Source organism: Solea senegalensis, linkage group LG11, assembly GCF_019176455.1.
Source record: "Solea senegalensis isolate Sse05_10M linkage group LG11, IFAPA_SoseM_1, whole genome shotgun sequence".
Lineage (NCBI taxonomy): Eukaryota > Metazoa > Chordata > Actinopteri > Pleuronectiformes > Soleidae > Solea > Solea senegalensis.
In genome coordinates this window covers 11,046,654-11,067,184 of record NC_058031.1, presented here as the reverse complement: position 1 = coordinate 11,067,184, position 20,531 = coordinate 11,046,654, and the positions used below count along the sequence as shown (strand labels likewise).

The following is a 20,531-nucleotide window of genomic DNA, read 5'->3' as shown; positions in this document are numbered from 1 at the left end:
GGTTTCTGTGAGTGAACGAGTTAATTTCCTTTTTACTTTTCGGGCAAACGGTTGGATGATTTTGGTATATTTGTCTTGGTTTCAGTGAACATGTTCATTCCCACCTCCAATTTGGTTTCTGTTGAATCACTAAACAACAAAGGTGGTGTCTGTTTCCAGTCAACTTTCACCTTGAATTCCTCTAAACATGTAAATACTGTACATTTATATAAGTTGGAATTGACTTGTTAAAGGGCCAGTTTGTCCAGAAAGCTAAGATGTCTGTCAAGTAACGAGATTGTACCACTAAAAGTATTTGGTCTGTGTATACTGTAGTTAAAGGTGTGCATAAAGGTGATGATGCGGACGTGATCGGGCAGAAACAACATGAGTCAACTCAGGTTTCTCAATGACTCAGAAATGAATGCTTTAGAAAAATCAGAAACTCACAAAAGTTGTTGTGAGACACATGTTTGTGTTTATCAAATCATTGCACTGTCCTTCCATTTGGATATTGCACTCTGTCATATTGCCGTTTACGTTACTTTGCCATAATACATTTAGCCTGAGAAGTGTGTGTGTGTGTGTGTGTGTGTGTGTTTGCTTTGACCCAGCCTGTGCTGCAGTGCCTCAGCTCCTTGAGGGTGAACGGGTTCAGCGCAGCTGCCTGAGGGCGGGAACACCCGATCTACTGGGCAATATTGAATCACAGCTGCAGGTGTTTTTCCTGTCCAGGTGCCAAACATTCGAAACACTCAGACTCCATATGCGTCCTTATGTTACTATATTTATGGGGTCCAAACACAGGGAGCTCTCAGCTTAAAGGGTGTTAGAACTAAACATGGGGTGAGATAAGGTTAATGTTGTTGTTTATTTTAAGATGTGACTGGGTTGCACTGTTGTGCACCATTACCTTCAGTTGTGTGTGTGTGTGTGTGTATATATCTATATCTATATATACATACACATATATGTACTGTACAGTAAGCCTGAGGTCACCATCAGATTTGTTATTGCCTTGTACTGATCTGATGATTAAGATAGAGATAAATTCTTTTTCTTTATCGTAACAAATCCTCATAAACACACTCATCTTAACAGCTTCTGGTTAAAATGACAGTCCTTCCGATCATAGATTATGGTGATACAGAACTGGTCTCAGACTTTCCAGAACTCAAACTGAAGGACATGCATGTGTGTGTGATTGTGAGAGGGAGACAGAAAAACAGAAATGAGAAGAAAAGCTGCACTTGTGTTTGCACACTTAAATAATCTGTATATGAAAATTAATCTTTACATTCACAAAAAAGTCCACTCATTTTGTTCTTCTTTATCGACATACCTTCAGCAATCCTAGTATGTTTTTGTTGTGTTCTATAATGTTGTATTTTAATTTATTTCCGTATTTCATGTTATTATAATTTTATACGGTGACTTGGAGTGTCTTGAAAGGCGTCTATAAATTAAGATGGATTAAACTATGATGTATGAGCCAGAAACTGAGCCCTAAAAGAAACTCATGTTAGCAATGAAGAATTTTTTCCCCTTGATCTGCTAATCCAGGACTCAAATCCTTGCACACTTTTAATCATCATCATCGTCGTCGACTCATTTCACAAAAGCAGCAGTCAATCCATTTGAGTTGAAAGAATGTTATATGTAGCCGTGGGTACCGATGACATAATTGTCCACATGCATCAGATTATTTTTCTTCTTCATTCATCTTCAAGTTTTTGTTGGTTGGTGGGTCATTTTTAGGCTCTAGCATCTAAAGCAACTGTCACGTTGACAAACTTGAAGATTTGTGTTCTGTTGTGAGTTTAAGGCAACTAATCTGCACAACAAAACAACTTACATTTCTTTGTTTGTGTGGAAAAAAAGCTGGAAGGTCTTGGAGAGCTCATACTTAAGGACATGCAGGTGGGATTGTGAGAGGGAGACAGAAAAGGTGAAGGGAGAAGAAAAGCAGAACTTAAATAATCTGTACAGCAACAGCTCAGTAAGTTCTTTAGACACTTACTATGCTGCCCCCTGCTGGACAAAGAATTATTACAGGTTGGGGTTAGAATCTAAATGAACCTTGTGGATGTGAGAGTAAATAGTTGTTTGTGCCCTGTGACCGACTGGCAACTTGTCCATGTTGTATTCTGCCTCTTACCCTCTGTTAGGCCTGCTAGGTTTTTTTGTTTTGTTTCGTTTGAAGGGTCCCAGGTGAAGAGTCACGATCCCTGCTCAGTATCAGACTCTCTGCTGCCCCCGTGTGGCACTGAGCATTAGCTGCAGGGGCCGGTGGCGGTGTCACAGCTCATAGAAGTTGCTGTCCAGCTGGTGCCTGAGGGACTTGAAATGTGGCCTGTCGTCCGGCTCAGCTTTCCAACATGACAACATGATTTTATGGAGAAAGTCGGGGCACTTGGCTGGAGCCGGCATCCTGTATCCTTCGATAATCTGCTGGAGCACTTCGTGGTTGTTGAAGCCTGAGAGTGAGAGAGCGGAAGTAAAAGTGTTGAAGTGAGGATCAGCTTTTGTACCTGTAGAAATGCACACCTTTGGACTTTCTTAACCATAACATGTTGTATATCAATATATTCGATATGTACAGGTGCTGATTTACAGTTCTCCTAACACAAAACATGCTTCTTTACTTCATTAACTTAAATACCTTTCAAATTCAAGCACATTAGACCTTTTTAAATCATCAGTGAACATATGAGAGGTTCTTTCACAACACTGGCAACTGATACATTGTGAGGTTAATAGACTCATCAGGGCTGCATGTAATACTCTATTGGATTATGGAGACATTGTTACATGCATGTCTCAGTGCAGCTTCTGTGCACGTTTTCCTGAGATTTATCACAAATTGTAAATCTCGGACTCATTTGTGAGTTAATACGGTGACCTGCACTGGCCACTTGTAGGCTCAGTCATTACTATGTTTCTGTGGCCTGCTTCTGTATTAGCTTTGTGTCAGTGCAGAAAAAGTGATGGCACATACTCGCTGTGTTCTCAGGACTGTCATTTGCTTTCTGTCTCAAATGTCTGAACAGAAACTGGAAAAAGGGCTTTTGTATATGTTGCACCTGCAGCATGGAATGAGTTGCAGAAGGACTGAGTGAGTTAATCTCACTAAATTCTTTTAAATTTAGAATAAAATAACTGGAGGCAAATGCTCTATGATGCAACTGCTTTTTCATAAGCTGGAGATAAAATCGTACAATGTTTATGTAATTTTCTTTTGTTTTTTATGTTTATGCAATGTGGTGATTTATTTGGCCCAGAATAAGCGCTGTACAATTTTGTTTTCAATGGCTGGCAGTCCTTTAAACTCTTTGTGTTAACACCAGAGTAAGAGGAAGGCCATGTTTCCCTGTTTGCTTGTGACAAACTATGCTGTGGTTTTTGATAAAACATTATTATCAGTGGCAATTTCCTCTTATTATGATGTTAAATTCTTACATTTGTAGAGGGATCATGGAAGAATACACTCCACTTAAATAACCTAATTTCATAACCTCTAGTTATTTAAATAATAAAAACATATCAGTGCACTAACCTGGATAAGGAATACCTCCATAGGTGATAATCTCATAGAGCAAGACGCCAAAAGACCAGACGTCAGACTTGCTGGAGAACTTTCCATGGGTGAGAGCCTCCGGAGCGCTCCACTTGAAGGGAATATTTTTATCTTTTGAGATGTAAAATGGCTCCTGGAGTTAAAAAAACAACAAAAAAAACATTCTTTAAAAACTTAATTCATAATATTTTTTCTTTTTCTTTTTTTTTTTAATCACCTCCCTCCCTGCCTACCTTTATCACTCTGGCAAGTCCAAAGTCGGCCACTTTACAGACATAGTCGCCTCCCACCAGCACGTTCCGTGCAGCCAGATCTCTGTGGATGCTGTTCTGCTCCTCAAGGTACGACATCCCATCAGCCACCTGGCTGCTGATGTCGATGAGTGATGAGGCGTCTAGTTCTTTCCCCTCTGGACCTGAGACAAACAATAATAATAAAGAAATACAAGTTTTAGAACCAAAGTAATTGAAAAAGACATGGGAGGCCACAGTATTTGACTCTTTAAACATGAATAATGGTTTAAAATAAATCAATGTTGAAAATGTTTGTGACTATGATTATGATATGAATCATAATGTAAGGAAGGTGTCAACTATTTTTTAAAAACTTAAAACATTTTTTTAACTGCTGTTTTTTTAAAGAACATACTACATGAATCAATGCTGATACTACTGAGTGTTTCTAATAAATACACTTCATGTGTTGTTTAAGGTGTACCTGAGATAGACGGCATTCAGTTTGTTATCACTATTGCACCATTCAGGCTGCTGAACTTAACCACAGATAACACAATCCAACCTAACAGTGAGGTTTACCTCTGAGGAACTGGAGCAGGCTGCCTTTCTCCATCAGCTCCGTGATGATATAGTAAGGTGGTGAAGCTGTGCACACGGCAAACAGAGAAATTAGATGTCGGTGTCGAAGATTCTTCAGAATCTGCACCTCTTTCTGAAACTCGCGGTGGTTCACCTCAGAGTCTGCAGGAGGAGACAGAAACACCGAATGTAAAAGAGTAGATGGAGAAAAGCAACACAAGAACACCACTTTGAAATCTTGACCATTCTACGAAAAAAGACACACACAGTTGATCCCAAATGAGGACAACACATACTGTGTTTAAATAATTAGGAGGTTGAGATTTACCCACTCACACACTGCCAGCACAGACATCTGCAGCAATATGGGTTAAGTGTCTAACCCAAGGACACATCAGCAATTGTGTCATAGTTTAGTATGTCGTCCAAAATGTGACAAAAAGTCATAGGTTAGTATGTCGTCCAAAATGTGACAAAAAAGTCATAGGTTAGTATGTCGTCCAAATTATACGTCGTCAGAGCTTAGTAGTGTGAAAATGATGTGTTGTTGTCACCTGTTTTTGAACGGTGTCGTCCACGACCCATGGACTTTGCAGAGAGGTCCATTTCCCAGACCGAGCAAAGCCACAATGAAACAGTATACGGCTCCGGCCGCGCCCACTGCAGCGAACACGACCGAGAACAACATCTGCAGACGTTTAACACCGAAAGGTCACGTACATTCTTATTGCACACTGTTATATTTATTTTTATTAGATTTTTAACTTCTTATGCATTTATTTCTCAACATTTTGAAATGTCTTAGTTTCCAAAAGGTGTATTTCTCATATAGACCCCACATTTCTTTACTTTTATTTGATTTTCACATGATTTTTCTTGTATTTATATCTTAATTAAAAAACACTCAGATCAGTTAAGATGATTAACCAAATGTTGAACTGGTCACACTAATTTAAAAAGCATTTATTTGACCATATGCTTTTATTATAATATTATACACCATTTATTACTATAGTACATGATACACCAGAGAATGTAGAATCATTTTGAAAAACATTTTAGTTTCGTAACCCAATTCAGGAACTTAAGATAGACGTTTGTTTTATCAAAAGGAGAAAACCTTTTCTGTGGTTTACCACGATATTATCTATTGTGTGTGAAAATGACATCCACTTAATGCTGAGCAGTATCAGCACGTTTCCCCTTTTTACTCAAACTATCAAGTTTACTTTATACAATCTTCTGTGTAATAACTGTACATTGTTCATGTGAGTCAAGTGTTTTTATCCTTTACAGAGTTCTCTTTTGCACTAAAATTCTCTTTTTTATACCTTTATACTGAAATGTATACAGTGACAATAAAGCCCATCTTATCCTTTTATTTCTTTTTGCTACTGAGAACTTTACTCATGCACCGTTAACCAACTTCAGTTTGTGTAAGAGTTGAATTATTGACCTTAGAAATAATTTACTGCTACTTCACGGTGTTTGTACTTTTCTTTTCTTCTTATTGAGCATCTGAAATATCTTATTGTGTTGGACTCACCCCGAAACGATTCCCACAGCACCCTTGTTTTCCAGTCAAGTGGATGAACAGTGCTGAAATCAACACCTGCAAAAAAAAGACACAACATTAGATGCAGCGCAAATAGAATTTGATTAAAAAGGTTTTTAATCATTTCCCTTTCTCTGCACCAGAAGATTAAAGTCAAACCATTAAACCATTAAAAATGGTTTAAAAACATGAAACACTGGTGAAATTTTGACTAATCTTTCAGAATTCTCACTTTTTTTCCCCTCAGAATTTATGCTGAATTGAAATATTTTAACATGTTCCATATATTTCACATCCAAAAAAATGACAGGGTTCGCGAACTGGTGTAAGAGAATGGCTTTGAATGAACTGCAAACATTTTAAACTGCTGTCAATAAGGCAAAAATGACAGATGAATATATTTTTGTCTTTAAAAACTGTATAGAAATAGTAAAAGAAAATATGTCGTATTATACAAAAACAAAAACAGAACACTTTTATTTATATATTGCTTAATTTAAGCTTTCCAGAAAAAAAATATAAATACAGAATTAAAAAAAACCCAGCCTGATCAAAAAGGCAAGCCCCTCAAATAAATGTTAATAAATTCATAAAAACAAAGTTTCAAACAAATATGGGCGTTCATAAAAGACCCAAGTAAACTGCAAACACAAGTGCAACAGTAACAATAGAATAAGCATAAAACTACATTTTATGATATAAACATGGATGTTTAGAAAAAAACACTAGGTATTAAAACATAATAGGAGTTTTATAGACAGACTCACCAGTAAACCTCCTCCAACGATTCCCCCCATGTATTTCACCTCGTCGGTGAGGTGTCCTCCTTTGGCGTACTTGACATCCCAGCCGGGAAAGAACAACACAGTGTTACAGATGATGGAGAGGATCACCAGCGGGTACAGGACACCAGCAATAATGCGGGAACACTTTCCACTACACATGGCGTCGGAGAGAAGACTCAAGTGGCCAAGTAAGAGCTGTAACTTGGTCGTTTTTTGGTTTTTTCATAACTCACATTCTCACATTTTCAACTCACATCCTTCCTGTTTTCAGAGACACTTCGCCTGATCAGTGTGTGTGTGTGTGAGTGATGGTGCACCCGAGTGGAACCAGTTCTGAGAACCGACTTATTTATAACTCAAAATGCAAAGTTGATTGTCATTTATTACACACCAGCAGAAACACAACACATGGCAGCAAATCACACGCTCAAAAATAACTGTTCAACGCAGCAAGCGGAAGCAAAAAGAAGGTCGTTTAATGTGTTTGTCGTGCGTGTGGGCAGGAGGACGGTAGAAACATGAATGAACACTTCTGCACACACAGAGGTGCAGGAGAAGGAGGTCAGTTAATGTGGTCCCTGAGATGCTACTGCACTCTTCCCTGACGCTGAAATAACTGGTCAGGGTGAAAAAAGGTGTAAAAAGCAACATCTGCTGGTGAAGTCGCATGGTGCACCGGGTGCTGAGTTCACCTCAACTGGAATCTCAACTCACCATTGTGAAGCCTCCAGAATCAGAATTTGGCCGCCACCACGTTGAGGTTTTGCAACCAGACGTGCAGAGGCGTCAACTCCAGTCCAGGGGAAGATGGGTTTTTTTTATGGCTCACAAATCTCTCCATCATAGGCCACAATAATTAATAATTAATATTAACCCCATTAATAATTAGCTCTTATACTTATACCCTGTCTGACCATGCAGTGAAGTCATGTGGTCCACTGTTTCTCAATCCTGGTCCTCCTGCATGTTAGATGCGCCCCTGCTCCAACACACCTGATTCAAATGAACGCTTCGTTATCAGGCTTCTGCAGTGACAGCTGATGACTGATTTAAATCAGGTGTGTTGGAGCAGCAAACACACGGTTACTGTAGTGACGACACTTATAGTAGTGTTCACTTTTCAGGCCCAAAATACATTTCTGACCTGTATTATATATATATACATATATATATATATATATATATATGTATATATATATATATATGTATATATATATGTATGTATATATATACACATGTGTATATATATTCATTTATATATATATTCATTTATATATATATATATATATATGTATATATATATATACATATCGATATATATTAATACAGCTTTATGTACCCAAATATCTGGAACAAACTCCCAGAAGTGAATTGATTCATTCTTTTAAATCTAGCCTGAAAAGTGTTTACAACTGCGTTTAAATAAAAATAAAATGCTGCACGTCAGCCATAACTGCAAAATGTAGTTTATTTTCACGCCCCACCCCCCCATTCTTTTTCCTCTCTATTTAAATATTTTTATCATGCATGCTTGAGTGCAGGTTTTGTTTGTCTGCGTGTCACGTAGACCAAACAACTGTCTGGAGTATTTTTAGCCAAAGAACAAGAAGTGTGTCCCTGGAGTCACCTTCTGTCACTGCAGCGGCGTGTTACTACTATTGTTCCTGCTTTATTTTGTATTTCACAAAACACACACACACTGTGAACGCCACCAAAATGACATCACACAGAGCAGGAGTGTGACATCACTCTCTGCCCAAATCATCGTCCGTCTATTTACAGTGATATTCATTTCCTGGTATGTTGTGAGTGTTTTTTATTGCACCTTTAATGTTGTCTTTAATGGACGAGTGGGCAAAGAGGTTTTATGCTATACACTCTGTTTACCACCAGGTGTCCCACTATCACCACCATCAGAAAAGTTTGTTTTCTAATAGCACTCACTGTTTTTCATTTTGCTCGTAAACGGAGGACTCAAAATAAAAAAAAACAAGTCATTTGCTGCCATCTTCTGTTTTAATCCAGTATGAAAACATTCAGTTCTTGTTTAGATTCACAAAGTGTACTTTCAGATGTTGTAATATATCTAACAACAGAAAAGAACATTCAGGAAATGTCTGATTTGTTGTTCACGCTGGTATTTCCAGTTGGAAATTCCTGCGGCAGGATCTGGTTTTTCTCTTCGCTGTGTGTGCGTCGTCATTCCTTTTGTAAACACTTTTAAAACGTGTGTTTACATGCTGTAAAATAAATGAATCATCTTTCACCCACTGCACTAACTCACTTACCAGGCTGTTGCTAATGCACACACGTCAGCTCTGCACTGTCTTTGTACTGGTCGATATACTTCCAGCATGTGGGTGTGTTCAGGAATGAGGGCGAGCCAATCCTTTTAATGACACTATAAATCTCTTAGCAGATGATTCCTATAAAACAAATAAGTAATGTCTCTGTAGACGTTCGGGCCTCTCGGTGCAAGTCGCTCCATGCTCAGCTGCAGGAGTTTGTGCATGTGTGAACAATCAGCTCTGAATTGATTTGATTTGAAGTTTTACTGCTTGGAGCTGAACCACGAGACATGACAGAGATGATGAAGGAAAGAAATGACCCTCAGGGAGTTCTGAGGTCAATGAGAAATTTGAAATTAAAATTCCCACATTTGCGCTTTTTAATCGAATTTTTGTTTTCCATGTTGTTATTTTTCCTTGTTTAATCTTTTCACCTGTAAACTTTCTCTTAATCTTTTGTCAAACATTTATTTATGGAATGCACTTTTATATCTCTTTTAATTTGTCTTTAATGCACCTTTGTATATAAGAGGTGCTTTATAAACTGTTGCGTCTTACATATAGGAATCTGACATTTCTTCATCACTCGTCGTTTTAGTATAAGAGCGTTTTCCATGACTGAGTCCTCAGTCTGGACTGACCCCGAGGCTTCAAATGTCTCCAACTACTGAGAATAATAAGTCCAGTGTTGCCATGTGCACGTTACAAACACACACTAACCTTGTTTGTTGAGCGAAACTCTCTTCCAACATCACTTTACTGTATAGTTTTGGAGACATTTCAAGTTAAAAGTCTCACATTAGTACTTTTCAGTTGTAAAAGTTCTCAACATCGAAAAAACCTAATTTGAGATATTATAAAAAAAGAAAATTCTGCAAAAGACTGATCAATTTGAGCGTGGGACATGTATGACTACTAGCATACTGTAACAGATATTATTACTGTACAGTGTTGGAGACATTTCAAATTAAAAGTCCCACATTTTGAGTTCCAATAAAACAAAGTTGTCCATAAGTTCAGGACAAGAGTGACTAGGTTGTGTTCAGGACATCTATGACTACTGGCATACTGTAAATTAGACATTTTACCTGTAGAGTTTTAGTAGAGCACACCACTGAAGAAAGTCAATGTCATAGAAATGTTGTTATACTTCTGGTTAGAGTTAGCCCTTCTCTTGCTGGGCTCTTAACTTGATGCATGTATTATGTTACATGTGTGTTTTCTTTGGATTAGGAACATTCACTTTGACGCGCATGCTTGACTGCAACAACTCGTGGCGCTCAACTATTGCATAATGGACTGAGTATCCTGTATTGCTGGTTCTTGGAAACCAGATGAGAAAATGAATATTTATGACGACATGAAGGTCATTTGTAAAAAAAAAACAAAGTTAAAACACTATGTCCATGTAAACGCCTGATGATTTATTTACTCCTCACGTTCTATTACACAGCAAAGTTGTCTTATACATTCATAGAACATACTTGAGCTGCAACACTCTCTCAACTCCCAAAACAACTGTCAAAACGTTTTACTGTACGTCACCACACAGGAGAGACCTCGTCACGGATTTTACACCATCGCCACGTTTAAAAGCATTTTTGCACAATTTCACATTCTCAAACTTCCATTTAATTCACAGCACAAAATGGTTCAAGAGGAGAGTGTGTTAATCAGGAGTAAATGTTTTGGGGTTTTTTAAGGCTACATTAGTCAGACTGGTATGGTGAAATCCAGACTTATCAAAAACGCATTTGGCTTGATGGCAAATAAATAAAATGGCACAACATTCAGCACAAAGTTCATCTTCAACAGGAATCATTTCCGCGAATAGGTGATCGGTGACTTCCTGGTCCATTACATGGCAACCCTTGCTGTAGGAATATGTTTTTAGAAAAGAAAAAAAACAAAGCCTCCACGTGATGATGCAAAATGAATTCAAGTAACAGAAGTCTCCTCTTCTGCTGTGGAAATGTGGTTTTCCTCGCAACAGTTACACTCAGTAAATATGCAAATGTTCCAAAATGTCCAGTAACACTGTTGAAATCAATAAAAGCTAAATAAAAGGGGCCACAAAAACAAATTATTTAATAATTTTTTTTACATTGGGGTTCTAAAGTCATAATTTAATGCAAAACACTTCCACAGTTGAACTGTATAATAATGTATTTTAAAATAGCATTTTTCTTGTTTATGTATTTGTTTCGGCTTCCTGCAAGACATGTTTTAAATGTTTAAAATAGCATTTTTTTTATGTTATTGTATTAGTTTTGTGTTTTAATATAGCATTTTTTATGTTATTGTATTAGTTTTGTGTTTTAATATAGCATTTTTTATGTCATTGTATTAGTTTTGTGTTTTAATATAGCATTTTTTATGTTATTGTATTAGTTTTATGTTTTAATATAGCAACTGTAAACCCCCTAAAAATATACAAAAAAAAGTACTTCAATTCATACACACTTCCCTAAAATTCTCTCCGGCACATTTAGCATCGTTAGTAACTTTACGCTTTAACACGGAGCGTATCGCAGACGACACGTTTGCGCGAGCGCACTTTGCATTGCAGTTTGAGGTTCTTCCATTTTTTGGCCTGTTATTAGGACAAGAAAATCAAATAAATGCTGTTTTAATTATGTTCATTATTACTGTTTAAATGTCAAATCTGGTGTTCATGTACAACCGCACTGGGTTGTTTTTTTATTTAAATTGTTAACACACTATTTTAACATTCATTAAATTGTAAATAACTGCCAGATATTGAGAGTTATAGTGTAAAACTGGGCAAAAGCACTTACTCACAGGACACTCTGGTTCATTTTATAACTAAAATAAACAAAAAATTGAGGCTTAGGTGTTAAAGGGTTAAGCTTTCCAGTAACTACATGTTAAACATCTATTTTCAAATAAAATTCCATGTCACACCTGTTTTCCCTTCATAAAACACTGGTGCATGTGAGTAGTGGCAGTTCTTTTTGGCACATTCCATTCATTTCATCACACTGGGCCACATGTGCCATGCAGACTTTTATGTCATTTGGAGTGATGTAACACAGGAGTGTACGTGTTTGACCTATTTACCTGTACGGTATAGTATAGTGTATATATGAGGTCTGTTCAGGTTGTCATTATATTATCATCATCATCATCATCATAAAAGCTCTTCCTTCTTAATTCCGCATGTGTTTTCTTATCGGCGTGTAAAATGTTCCCTTTTCCCCGTTTCTGTCCCATTTTAAAAGAGGGACCTGGTTTTACTTTGACGTGATGACAGTAAAACTCATTAAAACATACACACTCAGAGCTTAATTAAGTGTCCCTGGTGTTATCTGACCTGCTGGTACGATTTGCGCAGTTCATGCCAGAAGAACAAAGACAGAATAGTGTGTGGACCAAGTCGGAAATAAGAGGCTCCCAAGCCTTTGTAGAGTCCGGTCAAGCCTTCCTTCCTCAGCGTCTTGGAAAAGCATTCAGCAAATCCTTTGTAAAGCTCCCCCTGAAAGATGAGAAAATAATAATCAGCTTAGATCTGGTCAGTTTAATTAGTATTTGTCTTTCTTGTTGAACCCTGGTGACTTCATTCCCCTGAAAATGCAACTTGAAGCTTTGACACGGGAACGAAACAGGGATGACATACACATTTTGATTTGATTTCAAAAGCCGCTTTTCTCCTACATGGTCACGGCACCACTCTACACAGTTTGGTTGGTTTTCAATTACAATATAGAACAATATAGTAGCTCCTCAAAGTGGGCGGGGTCATCACGGCATGGCTGCATGAAACTGCCGTGACTTTGTTTAAACGCGACACACACACACACACACAAACCAGTGACTAGTGACTTGTAAAGCAGCAGCTTTCAGTGTAACTGAATCATGAGAATCAGTGAATTCAAAAGATTTGTGCAGTACTTCCTGCATGACCGCACCACAGACTCTGTCTGACACAGTCACTGAACTGAAATACAGCGGCAGAGGATGTGATGTGGAAGTGCCTTCGCTAAATACATAAATTATTGATATTTTAGACATTTCGATGCTAAATGTTTGGAGGTTAACGCAAGTTTACTATCGCTAAGTATGTATTACATTTGCTCTCTCTCCTCACCTTGCCCATTGAGCACACGGGCTGGTTGTACAGTCGCGTGCTCACGACGTCAAAAGGCGTCATCACCAGCACCACCACGACGCTGCTGATCATGCCAGCGCTCAGGGCCACCAACCAGCTGTCCTTTGGGAAAAGCTTAAGAAAAAAACGGATGAACACAGAGAACAGGTGAGAAATACGGTGGTACTCGACCAGAATGTTGTCATCAGGGTATACCACCATATCTTAAGATATTGTAGACTTACACAAGAGCAGTCACTAAAACCTGGACTATTATTTTAATGCCTATTTCACACAAAAGAAGCACAAAGTCACCAGGCCAAACCAGCATCAGTTTACACATGTTATACTTTAGTTTGTAGTTGGGACTCCACCTCCTCTCATCAACCTCTCAGATGTCAGGAGGCAGGAGAGCATCAGAGGGTGTGTTTTTATATCCTCATGGACCATGCTGTGCTATAAAGGCATTTGACTGTTTACATGCAAGTGCCCTTGAGTTTCCTTGAGGATTTTACACCCAAACAGCGACTCAAACTAGTGCATACTTTGAGTCCAAGTGGTGCTAATTTCCTTACAGTCTTTAAACTGCACGCACATTTTTTTTTAGGAAGCTTTTCTATAGATTTTCACAGACTAAATTAGAAAGTACTCCCCTTTAAACTTGAAGCTGGACCAGCAGGAGCCTCTTGCTCCCAGTGGACTGGTACATCAGTTACATAATCCTCATGTTTTCATGCAGGGGAGGCCAATGAAAGGTGTCGAATTTCTATTCGCCTGGACCGCCTGGAACTTGGTCACAGTCACTGCTTTTGTAATCTGCACACATACCAACTACTGTTCGCTGTTTCTCAAGCCTCCATCTCTGAGTTTAGGGGCTTGTCAATACACAGAGGGACTTTAAGCCCGTCTGAAGTGCAATATCTGGAAAAATAGCTTTTCAAAAGTGACTTGTCCGTAGCGGTTCATTAACCAAAGATATTCTGTCGAGACGAAAGCAGGAAATCTTAACATTCAAAAGCTACAACCTGCTTATGTTGGGTCATTCTTGCACTGGACATACAGTACTGTGTAATCACAGCTACTCTTAAAGCGGTGTGTAAAGCCATGTCTCACCAAACAACAGTCGTGTTTATTCTTGGACAGCGCGCTCATACGAAAGACTCGCACCCATGTTGTTTTCCTGGGACAGCCCGTTTACAGTCACCACTGAACTTCGACGCTTTCAAAAAAGAAAGACGAGATTCTAACCTGTAGGTCGTTCACGAGCTCTTTGGAGGAGGAGAAGGTGCAGAGCTGAGCAGATGAACCCACACTGACCCTTGGTACAGCAGCACTGGAGCCTCTCCACAGCCCCAGAATGCCGTGCTTCCTGTATATACCAGCCAGAGCGTGGATCAATCCCTGGAGAGGAGGAAGAGACGAAACACATGAGGTAGTTTTCCAAGGTTTGGTTTGTATCTGCAAGCTTTAAGAAGACTGGTAAAACACTTGAGGTTCTAGAATGACTGAAACCACAAAGCATATTCAAGTAACTCATGTAAAGTATGAACAAATTTAACAGAAATTCACCACAATTAATATATTAAATTGATTTTTACTGTAGGGGAAAGACTTTCAAGTCATCCAGTGCCTGAAATGTGTATTACCTCATGTTTATATTGATGTCCAACTGCAATCGTGGAGGTAGACTGACTCTGCAGATGAGTCTTCACCTGTCAAAGTAGAGTCACACCAAAAATAATTACATACAGTATATATTAATTCATTCATAGATATCCACTACGCTGTTGCCTGAAAGCTTCTCCTGTGATCAGACCTGGCAGCCCCTCCCTTTCTCCAAATACACACTGACATCAAGTCTGTTGTCAAATTAAAAAGAGGCTTGTTTATTTAAATGTTCCATGTTTTAAGAAATGATTTTACTCATTATTTTAGATGATTCCTCTCTTCTTCTTCTGCATGTGAGACTGGTGGGGCATCACCCTAGCGCCCTCTATGGACTGGCCGCCACTGGAAACAGCACAATAATTGTCACCTCAAGCTCTCCTAAAAGAGATGGATGATGTCAGTCCTGTATTGTGATTTGAGTTTTTTTTCTGTACTTGTTTTGAGTAAACTTTATTTCATTTAATCCTAAAACATTGTCTTTGTTTTATTCAAAGGGATAATGACACAATAAATAGTTTTCTTTTGTTGACTCAATTGTTCACATACTGCACTGAGGTCTCTGATGCATCCTGTGGAACGGATTTCATTTAAACTGGAATCATGGATGATCATAATATAGTTTAATGCAGTGGCTCTTAAACTTTGTGTACTAAATGTAGGAGCCAAAATTTTGTTCTGAATGAATATGGTGTAAAAAGCTTTCTGACTTTCCAGCTTCTTAAACACAAACATTTTCTGTTTTCTTTGCTCCATTTGACAACAAAATTATGCAAGTTTTGACCATTTATCTTAAACAAGCATATACAGTGTCAACACACTTACATGTACATCTCGTCACATGTTTGAAAAGAAGTGTGCTGCAGTATAACCTTATATGTACCGACCCCATTCCTATTACACACAACTCAATTTATAGATTACTTTATCCCATCACCAACTATTTACACAGTACATATATTATATACTGTATGTATAATATTCTTCATGTTCTCAGATTAACACAAGAGTATGTCTCGCTTTAAACACGGCCATTTCCATTACTGTCCTGGATTAAACTGCTGTTCTTCATTGTTATATCTATTTAAAGTGTGTATTTTGTATTTTCGTTTAAAATGATTTATGTTTTTATTGTGCTTTAATTCATCTGTTGGACTGTTCCATAATTTGACCCCTGAGATTGAAACACACATACTGTTTTTAAAAGTGAATAATTTTGGTTTGTGGACAAAAACAAGACATTTAGTAAAGTGAATTCAATGAAAAACCTATGTTTTGATTTATTTTTGATAGAAGAATGTCTGAAATACCAGTAACGGATACCCACATCCGTTACTGAGAAAGAAAATGTTGGCCTGAATTTACAAAAAATAAATAAAAATCACACACTGGAAACTTTGGCAGAGAATGATGACGACAGGTAAATGATATGAGGACAAGTGAATCACGAGGACAGGTGAATGTTTCTGAGTTTGCGAGAAAGTTAATGCAGTTGTGACCTTTGACCCAATTTCACTGATACATTATGTGTGTACATATTTTATTTTGTCAGCACTCTAATCTGTAAAGGTTTGCCTTTAATTAAAAACAATTAATGTGAGATTTGTCAGTGGTGGCTGTGTCTCTCTAACCCTTGTTAAAAGTTAAGTTTTACTCCCAGTAAACTTTTAACAAGCTACTTTTTTTTTAACTTTCACTTGAGTGCATTTATAGACCAGTACTTTTACTTGTACTTCAGTATAATGTTATCATAATAATTCAGCACTCTTCCACCTCTGCATGTCATGGAATAGTCAGTACTGACCAGGTACATGGGGCTGCCCGTCACTGCTCCGGCCACTCCAGCCACAGCACCGGCTATCGTGGTTTTGACCGCGCTGACTCTTCCGTCGGTGTGGATGTATCCAGAAGATTCGATGACGGCGTACGAGCCCAATCTGATTCCATTCATGAAAAACTGGTACAATAGCCCGGGCACCAGTCCTTTCTGTAAGCCGACCAGTCCGTCCACTTTACCGATGGTGTAGAACGCGTGGAAAACGTTGCGGTAGTGAACCTGATAGGTGCCGCGGCTCTTGAGCTCTCCCTGCAGCTGCATGCGCGTCTTGACCACCTCCAGCGGGTTGGTGAACACACACGCCCCGCAGGCCGCCACTCCGCTCAGCAGGAAGTCCATCACGACCGAGGATGATAGGTGTGGAGATCACGCCGAGCTGTGACTTAGTGTGACCTTCTCCTCCTCCCATTTCTCTACTGTTCACGCTCGACACAATAGCAACACACACACACACACACACACACACACACCGTGGGCTGACATGAGACCACTTTACGGGCTCCCCAGAAACTCGTAATCCCGAGCTCCAATCCGTACCACATACAAACGTTGACATACATCAGGGGTCTCAAACTATCCTAACGTTTTTTTACGGGAAAGATCGACATTTCCATACAGATATATTTTTTTTAATAATTAAAACAAGTTTTCTGATTTTCCAGCTTCTTAAACGTGAATATTTTCTTTTTTCTTTGCTCCATTTGACGAAAGAAATCATTACAAGTGAATCATTTTGGTTTGAGGACAAAACAGCACATTTGGGAACATCATCATTTCTAGGTTTGGGAATTATTCTTAAACATTTTCTGACATTTTCTGGACCAGACATTTGATCAATTGATCATGCAAATAGGAGCAATTGATATAGATATCAATAAAATGTAAATAAATAACAAGCAATAACACATTATAACTTGATTTTAAGTGACGGGCCACATGAAATGATTGGGGGAGTCACAAATGGCCCACAGGCCATGAATTTGAGACCATCCCCTGACGTACAGCATATACTGTCTGTCCCTGCACTGATTTTTATATCTTATATATGAAATATCCATAGTAAAAATGGTGTATGTATGTACGTTTGGTGTCTGACTAAGGGGATCAGTGTGTGCAGTGCCGACGTTGGGCAAATTAGGACAAAAAATGCAAAAGAGATATCGGTAGAAATATGATATATGTATATATGTATACACATACAGTGTATATATGTATACATACAGTATATCATATATGCACGCCATTGATGGAAATATATATTTTCAGCTATCTATCACAATTGATTTGTGTCAGATAAAATATGTGTAAATATTACAGGTGTACTGTTGCGGTCTGCGTTGTGAAGAATTCAGATTCTCTGTTTATTTCTGAAACGAGGCAAATAAATGAAACTCCCATCAGCATGTGAAACACAGGAAAATGTGCCCTTAAATGTGGCAAGAAAACCCTTAAATAACAAACTTAAAATAATAACGGGTGTAATAAATTACAGTACTTAAAAATAAATATGCTGCATTAACTGACTCTGTCATATAAATACATATAATTTTACACTGTGTAACTGTAAGAACATTGAGATGTTTTTGTTTTTTTGAAAGAGGTGTGTTTAACATAGCCGACACTTTACTTGTTCCCTAAACGCCTCATCCCGGGGCTGGCACCAGTACGCGTGACACTTGTATTTTCACCCAATAAACGCGGTTGTTTAAATGTGACTGTCAGGCAAATCTCGATGAATGGATAGAGGATAGTGAACATGATAGTGAACCGGCGGCCATTTTGTTGCAGCCCATCCAGTTCTGCTTGTACATCAGCAGATACGTCAGAGGGAGTTTCCATGTTTCTCCACTGGGCTTCCGCTGTGCAACAGGCTTTCTGGGACAGTTTTGATGATATTGTTGCAAAGGTATGACTTTTATCATGCAGATTTTGTATAAATAACACAATTAAAATATTACACATTTTATTCTCAATCTTGTATAAAGTACTTAAAAGGGATACTTGAGTAAAAGTACAAGTATAATATTACTTCAGTAAAAGTCTTGAAGTATATGTCATTTACTGTACTTAAGTATCAATAGTAGTTTTCTGATATAAAGTATACTTATATGAGTAAGTAAAAGGCTTAAAAAAGTGAGGAGTCAGGATTAAGCCATGGTAGCTCAGTGGTAGGGTGAGTTGTCTTGGAAGGTCGTGGGTTCAATTCCTGGTTCTGCTAGTCTATGTGCCCTGAGCAAGACACTTAACCCCATGTTGCAGCATGTGAATGGGTATGAAAGATGGATGAAGCTAGTGTAAAGCAGTTCATCACCATCAAGACTAGAGAAGCTCTATATACAGTAAATACAGACCATTACCAACTCTTCTTCGTCTGATTTTATTTGGGAGTAACAAAGATAGTTAGAGGAAATGTAGTATAAATAATACACAATTTATTTAGGAACTGTAGTGGAGCAAAAGTAAAAGTTGCTAGAAATAAAAATACTTAAAAATAACTTGGAACAGAATCTCTTACACATTTATTCTTCTATTATGCATATTTAAATTATGTGTGGTACATTTATGGTGACAAAGGTTTCTCCTTACTTCACTGCCTCTCTACACAAGTTTTAAAAAATACCCTAAAATTTATCAACTCAAAGAAGAGTGGAATAAACTGTGAATCTCTTTCATATCCACATTGTTTTTTTGTTGTCGGTTTATTATTTCTGTTCACATCACCTATGTTTTGTCTTTATTTTTTTGTATGCCTTTGCTGTTTTTTTATTTTGATTTTTTTTTTCCAGTCAACCATTACTGTAACGGTATCTGTGATATACAAGGTAGAGATCTGCTGTTCTGTTTACTTTTTTTTATCAATAAAGTTTATATTTAAAAACAACAACAACAAACTGGGCTACAGCAGCCACATTCCTAACAATGTGTGTCACTTCACACCAATACCTAAACTACAATCATTTATTAACAGTAGTTAAACTGTAATCTGTAATACATGTAATGTGTGATGGGTGCACAAGACTGACACACAGTAAACTCTGAATATCCCTTTATCTCACTATTAGACAGCTGTTTGTGGCTGTAACTGCTCACTCTGCCACACCAAAGTCTACTGAGGAAATGAAAGTTCTTATCTTGACACAGAGGCTGCAGGTCTACTGCTCCCTCGTGTGGTGAGTTCTGGTGAATTAGGTGATTCAGAACACAATGTATTAATGATATTAACTGTGGTGTAAAACGACTTTTTTTCTTTGTGTGGAGGTGCAGCAGAGAATTATTAAGACATTGTTAACTTAAGTGGGTGTAGATTATATTAGATGAACCTTTTGTTACGCGGCTAAAATCAATTTTCCGTTTTTTCTTTTGTTGTCTCTGGGTGGTTCGCGGCTATAGTGGCACACACAGAACAGTCGGTGCGATCAGGATCGCATACAGTCGCACAAAAAACAACAACCCTGAACTATCACTTAAAAACTAAAACTTGAACTGAACATGAGATTATATTTCTTTATTCCTCAGTATTTACATGAAATGCTCCTTGTTGAAGTGAGTTCAGGTAAATACTGGTTCCATAGGGCTGCACCATTGCTCTAAATAAGAGATTATTGTCTGAGGTCGGGAGCACTTCCTGTGCTGTTTTTAACCACATCTCTGTTTAATCATGTGAAGAGCAGTTACAGCTCAGCTGCTTGAGGATCAGCAGCAGCTCAACAACCTGACAACGCCAGAGTGTTTTTGTAGAGGGATTTTTATTAAATATCTACTTGCCTTAAAACCACATTGTAAAACATCAAGTCATTATTTAGTGAAGCCACATGAGGACGATTTAGTTGTTGCAGTCCAGTGAGTGTGAAGTCAATGTTTGTATGTTTGACGTCCAGGTCTTTGCAGGCCCTTCATGTGTCATAATGCTATCTCACCTTTG

General features: G+C 38.1%; 3 protein-coding genes across 4 annotated transcripts; all 3 read right to left on the bottom strand.

Annotated features, from left to right (window-relative positions):
• Positions 1 to 1,529: 1,529 nt before the first annotated feature.
• Positions 1,530 to 4,726, bottom strand: LOC122776832 (protein-tyrosine kinase 6-like). The gene is made up of 5 exons (XM_044037576.1): positions 4,708 to 4,726; positions 4,372 to 4,533; positions 3,790 to 3,971; positions 3,536 to 3,689; positions 1,530 to 2,456 (listed from the first exon to the last, which is right to left on the bottom strand). Exons 1-5 carry the CDS (start codon positions 4,724 to 4,726, stop codon positions 2,278 to 2,280), a joined length of 696 nt encoding a protein of 231 aa, XP_043893511.1. The 3' UTR covers positions 1,530 to 2,277.
• Positions 4,727 to 4,881: 155 nt separating this feature from the next.
• Positions 4,882 to 7,683, bottom strand: LOC122777574 (transmembrane 4 L6 family member 4-like). Of its 2 annotated transcripts, XM_044038900.1 has the most exons (4): positions 7,426 to 7,683; positions 6,694 to 6,762; positions 5,918 to 5,983; positions 4,882 to 5,059 (listed from the first exon to the last, which is right to left on the bottom strand). In XM_044038900.1, the coding sequence occupies exons 1-4, from the start codon at positions 7,426 to 7,428 to the stop codon at positions 4,922 to 4,924; spliced, it is 276 nt and encodes a 91-aa protein (XP_043894835.1). In that variant the 5' UTR covers positions 7,429 to 7,683; the 3' UTR covers positions 4,882 to 4,921. The 2 variants fall into 2 exon arrangements, with proteins under 2 accessions (XP_043894835.1, XP_043894834.1); XM_044038899.1 differs by lacking the exon at positions 7,426 to 7,683 and having other exon boundaries at positions 6,694 to 7,028.
• A 4,115-nt stretch (positions 7,684 to 11,798) lies between these two features.
• slc25a35 (solute carrier family 25 member 35) lies at positions 11,799 to 17,223 on the bottom strand. Its single transcript, XM_044039206.1, has 5 exons — positions 16,577 to 17,223; positions 14,754 to 14,819; positions 14,356 to 14,508; positions 13,108 to 13,242; positions 11,799 to 12,495 (listed from the first exon to the last, which is right to left on the bottom strand). The coding sequence occupies exons 1-5, from the start codon at positions 16,946 to 16,948 to the stop codon at positions 12,325 to 12,327; spliced, it is 897 nt and encodes a 298-aa protein (XP_043895141.1). The 5' UTR covers positions 16,949 to 17,223; the 3' UTR covers positions 11,799 to 12,324.
• Between the last annotated feature and the right edge of the window lie 3,308 nt (positions 17,224 to 20,531).

Coding starts and splice junctions, on each gene's coding strand:
- LOC122776832 (XM_044037576.1), bottom strand. Junction 3,972..4,371: donor CCTGCTCCAGTTCCTCAGAG/GTAAACCTCACT, acceptor TGTTTGTCTCAG/GTCCAGAGGGGAAAGAACTA. Junction 3,690..3,789: donor GACTTGCCAGAGTGATAAAG/GTAGGCAGGGAG, acceptor TTTTAACTCCAG/GAGCCATTTTACATCTCAAA.
- LOC122777574 (XM_044038899.1), bottom strand. CDS start 6,870: ATGTGTAGTGGAAAGTGTTCCCGCATTATTGCTGGTGTCCTGTACCCG. Junction 5,984..6,693: donor TCGTTGGAGGAGGTTTACTG/GTGAGTCTGTCT, acceptor TTTTTTTTGCAG/GTGTTGATTTCAGCACTGTT. Junction 5,060..5,917: donor GCTGTGGGAATCGTTTCGGG/GTGAGTCCAACA, acceptor AAACGTCTGCAG/ATGTTGTTCTCGGTCGTGTT.
- slc25a35 (XM_044039206.1), bottom strand. CDS start 16,948: ATGGACTTCCTGCTGAGCGGAGTGGCGGCCTGCGGGGCGTGTGTGTTC. Junction 14,820..16,576: donor CGGGCAGCCCCATGTACCTG/GTCAGTACTGAC, acceptor CTACTTTGACAG/GTGAAGACTCATCTGCAGAG. Junction 13,243..14,355: donor AGCTCGTGAACGACCTACAG/GTTAGAATCTCG, acceptor TTTTTTCTTAAG/CTTTTCCCAAAGGACAGCTG.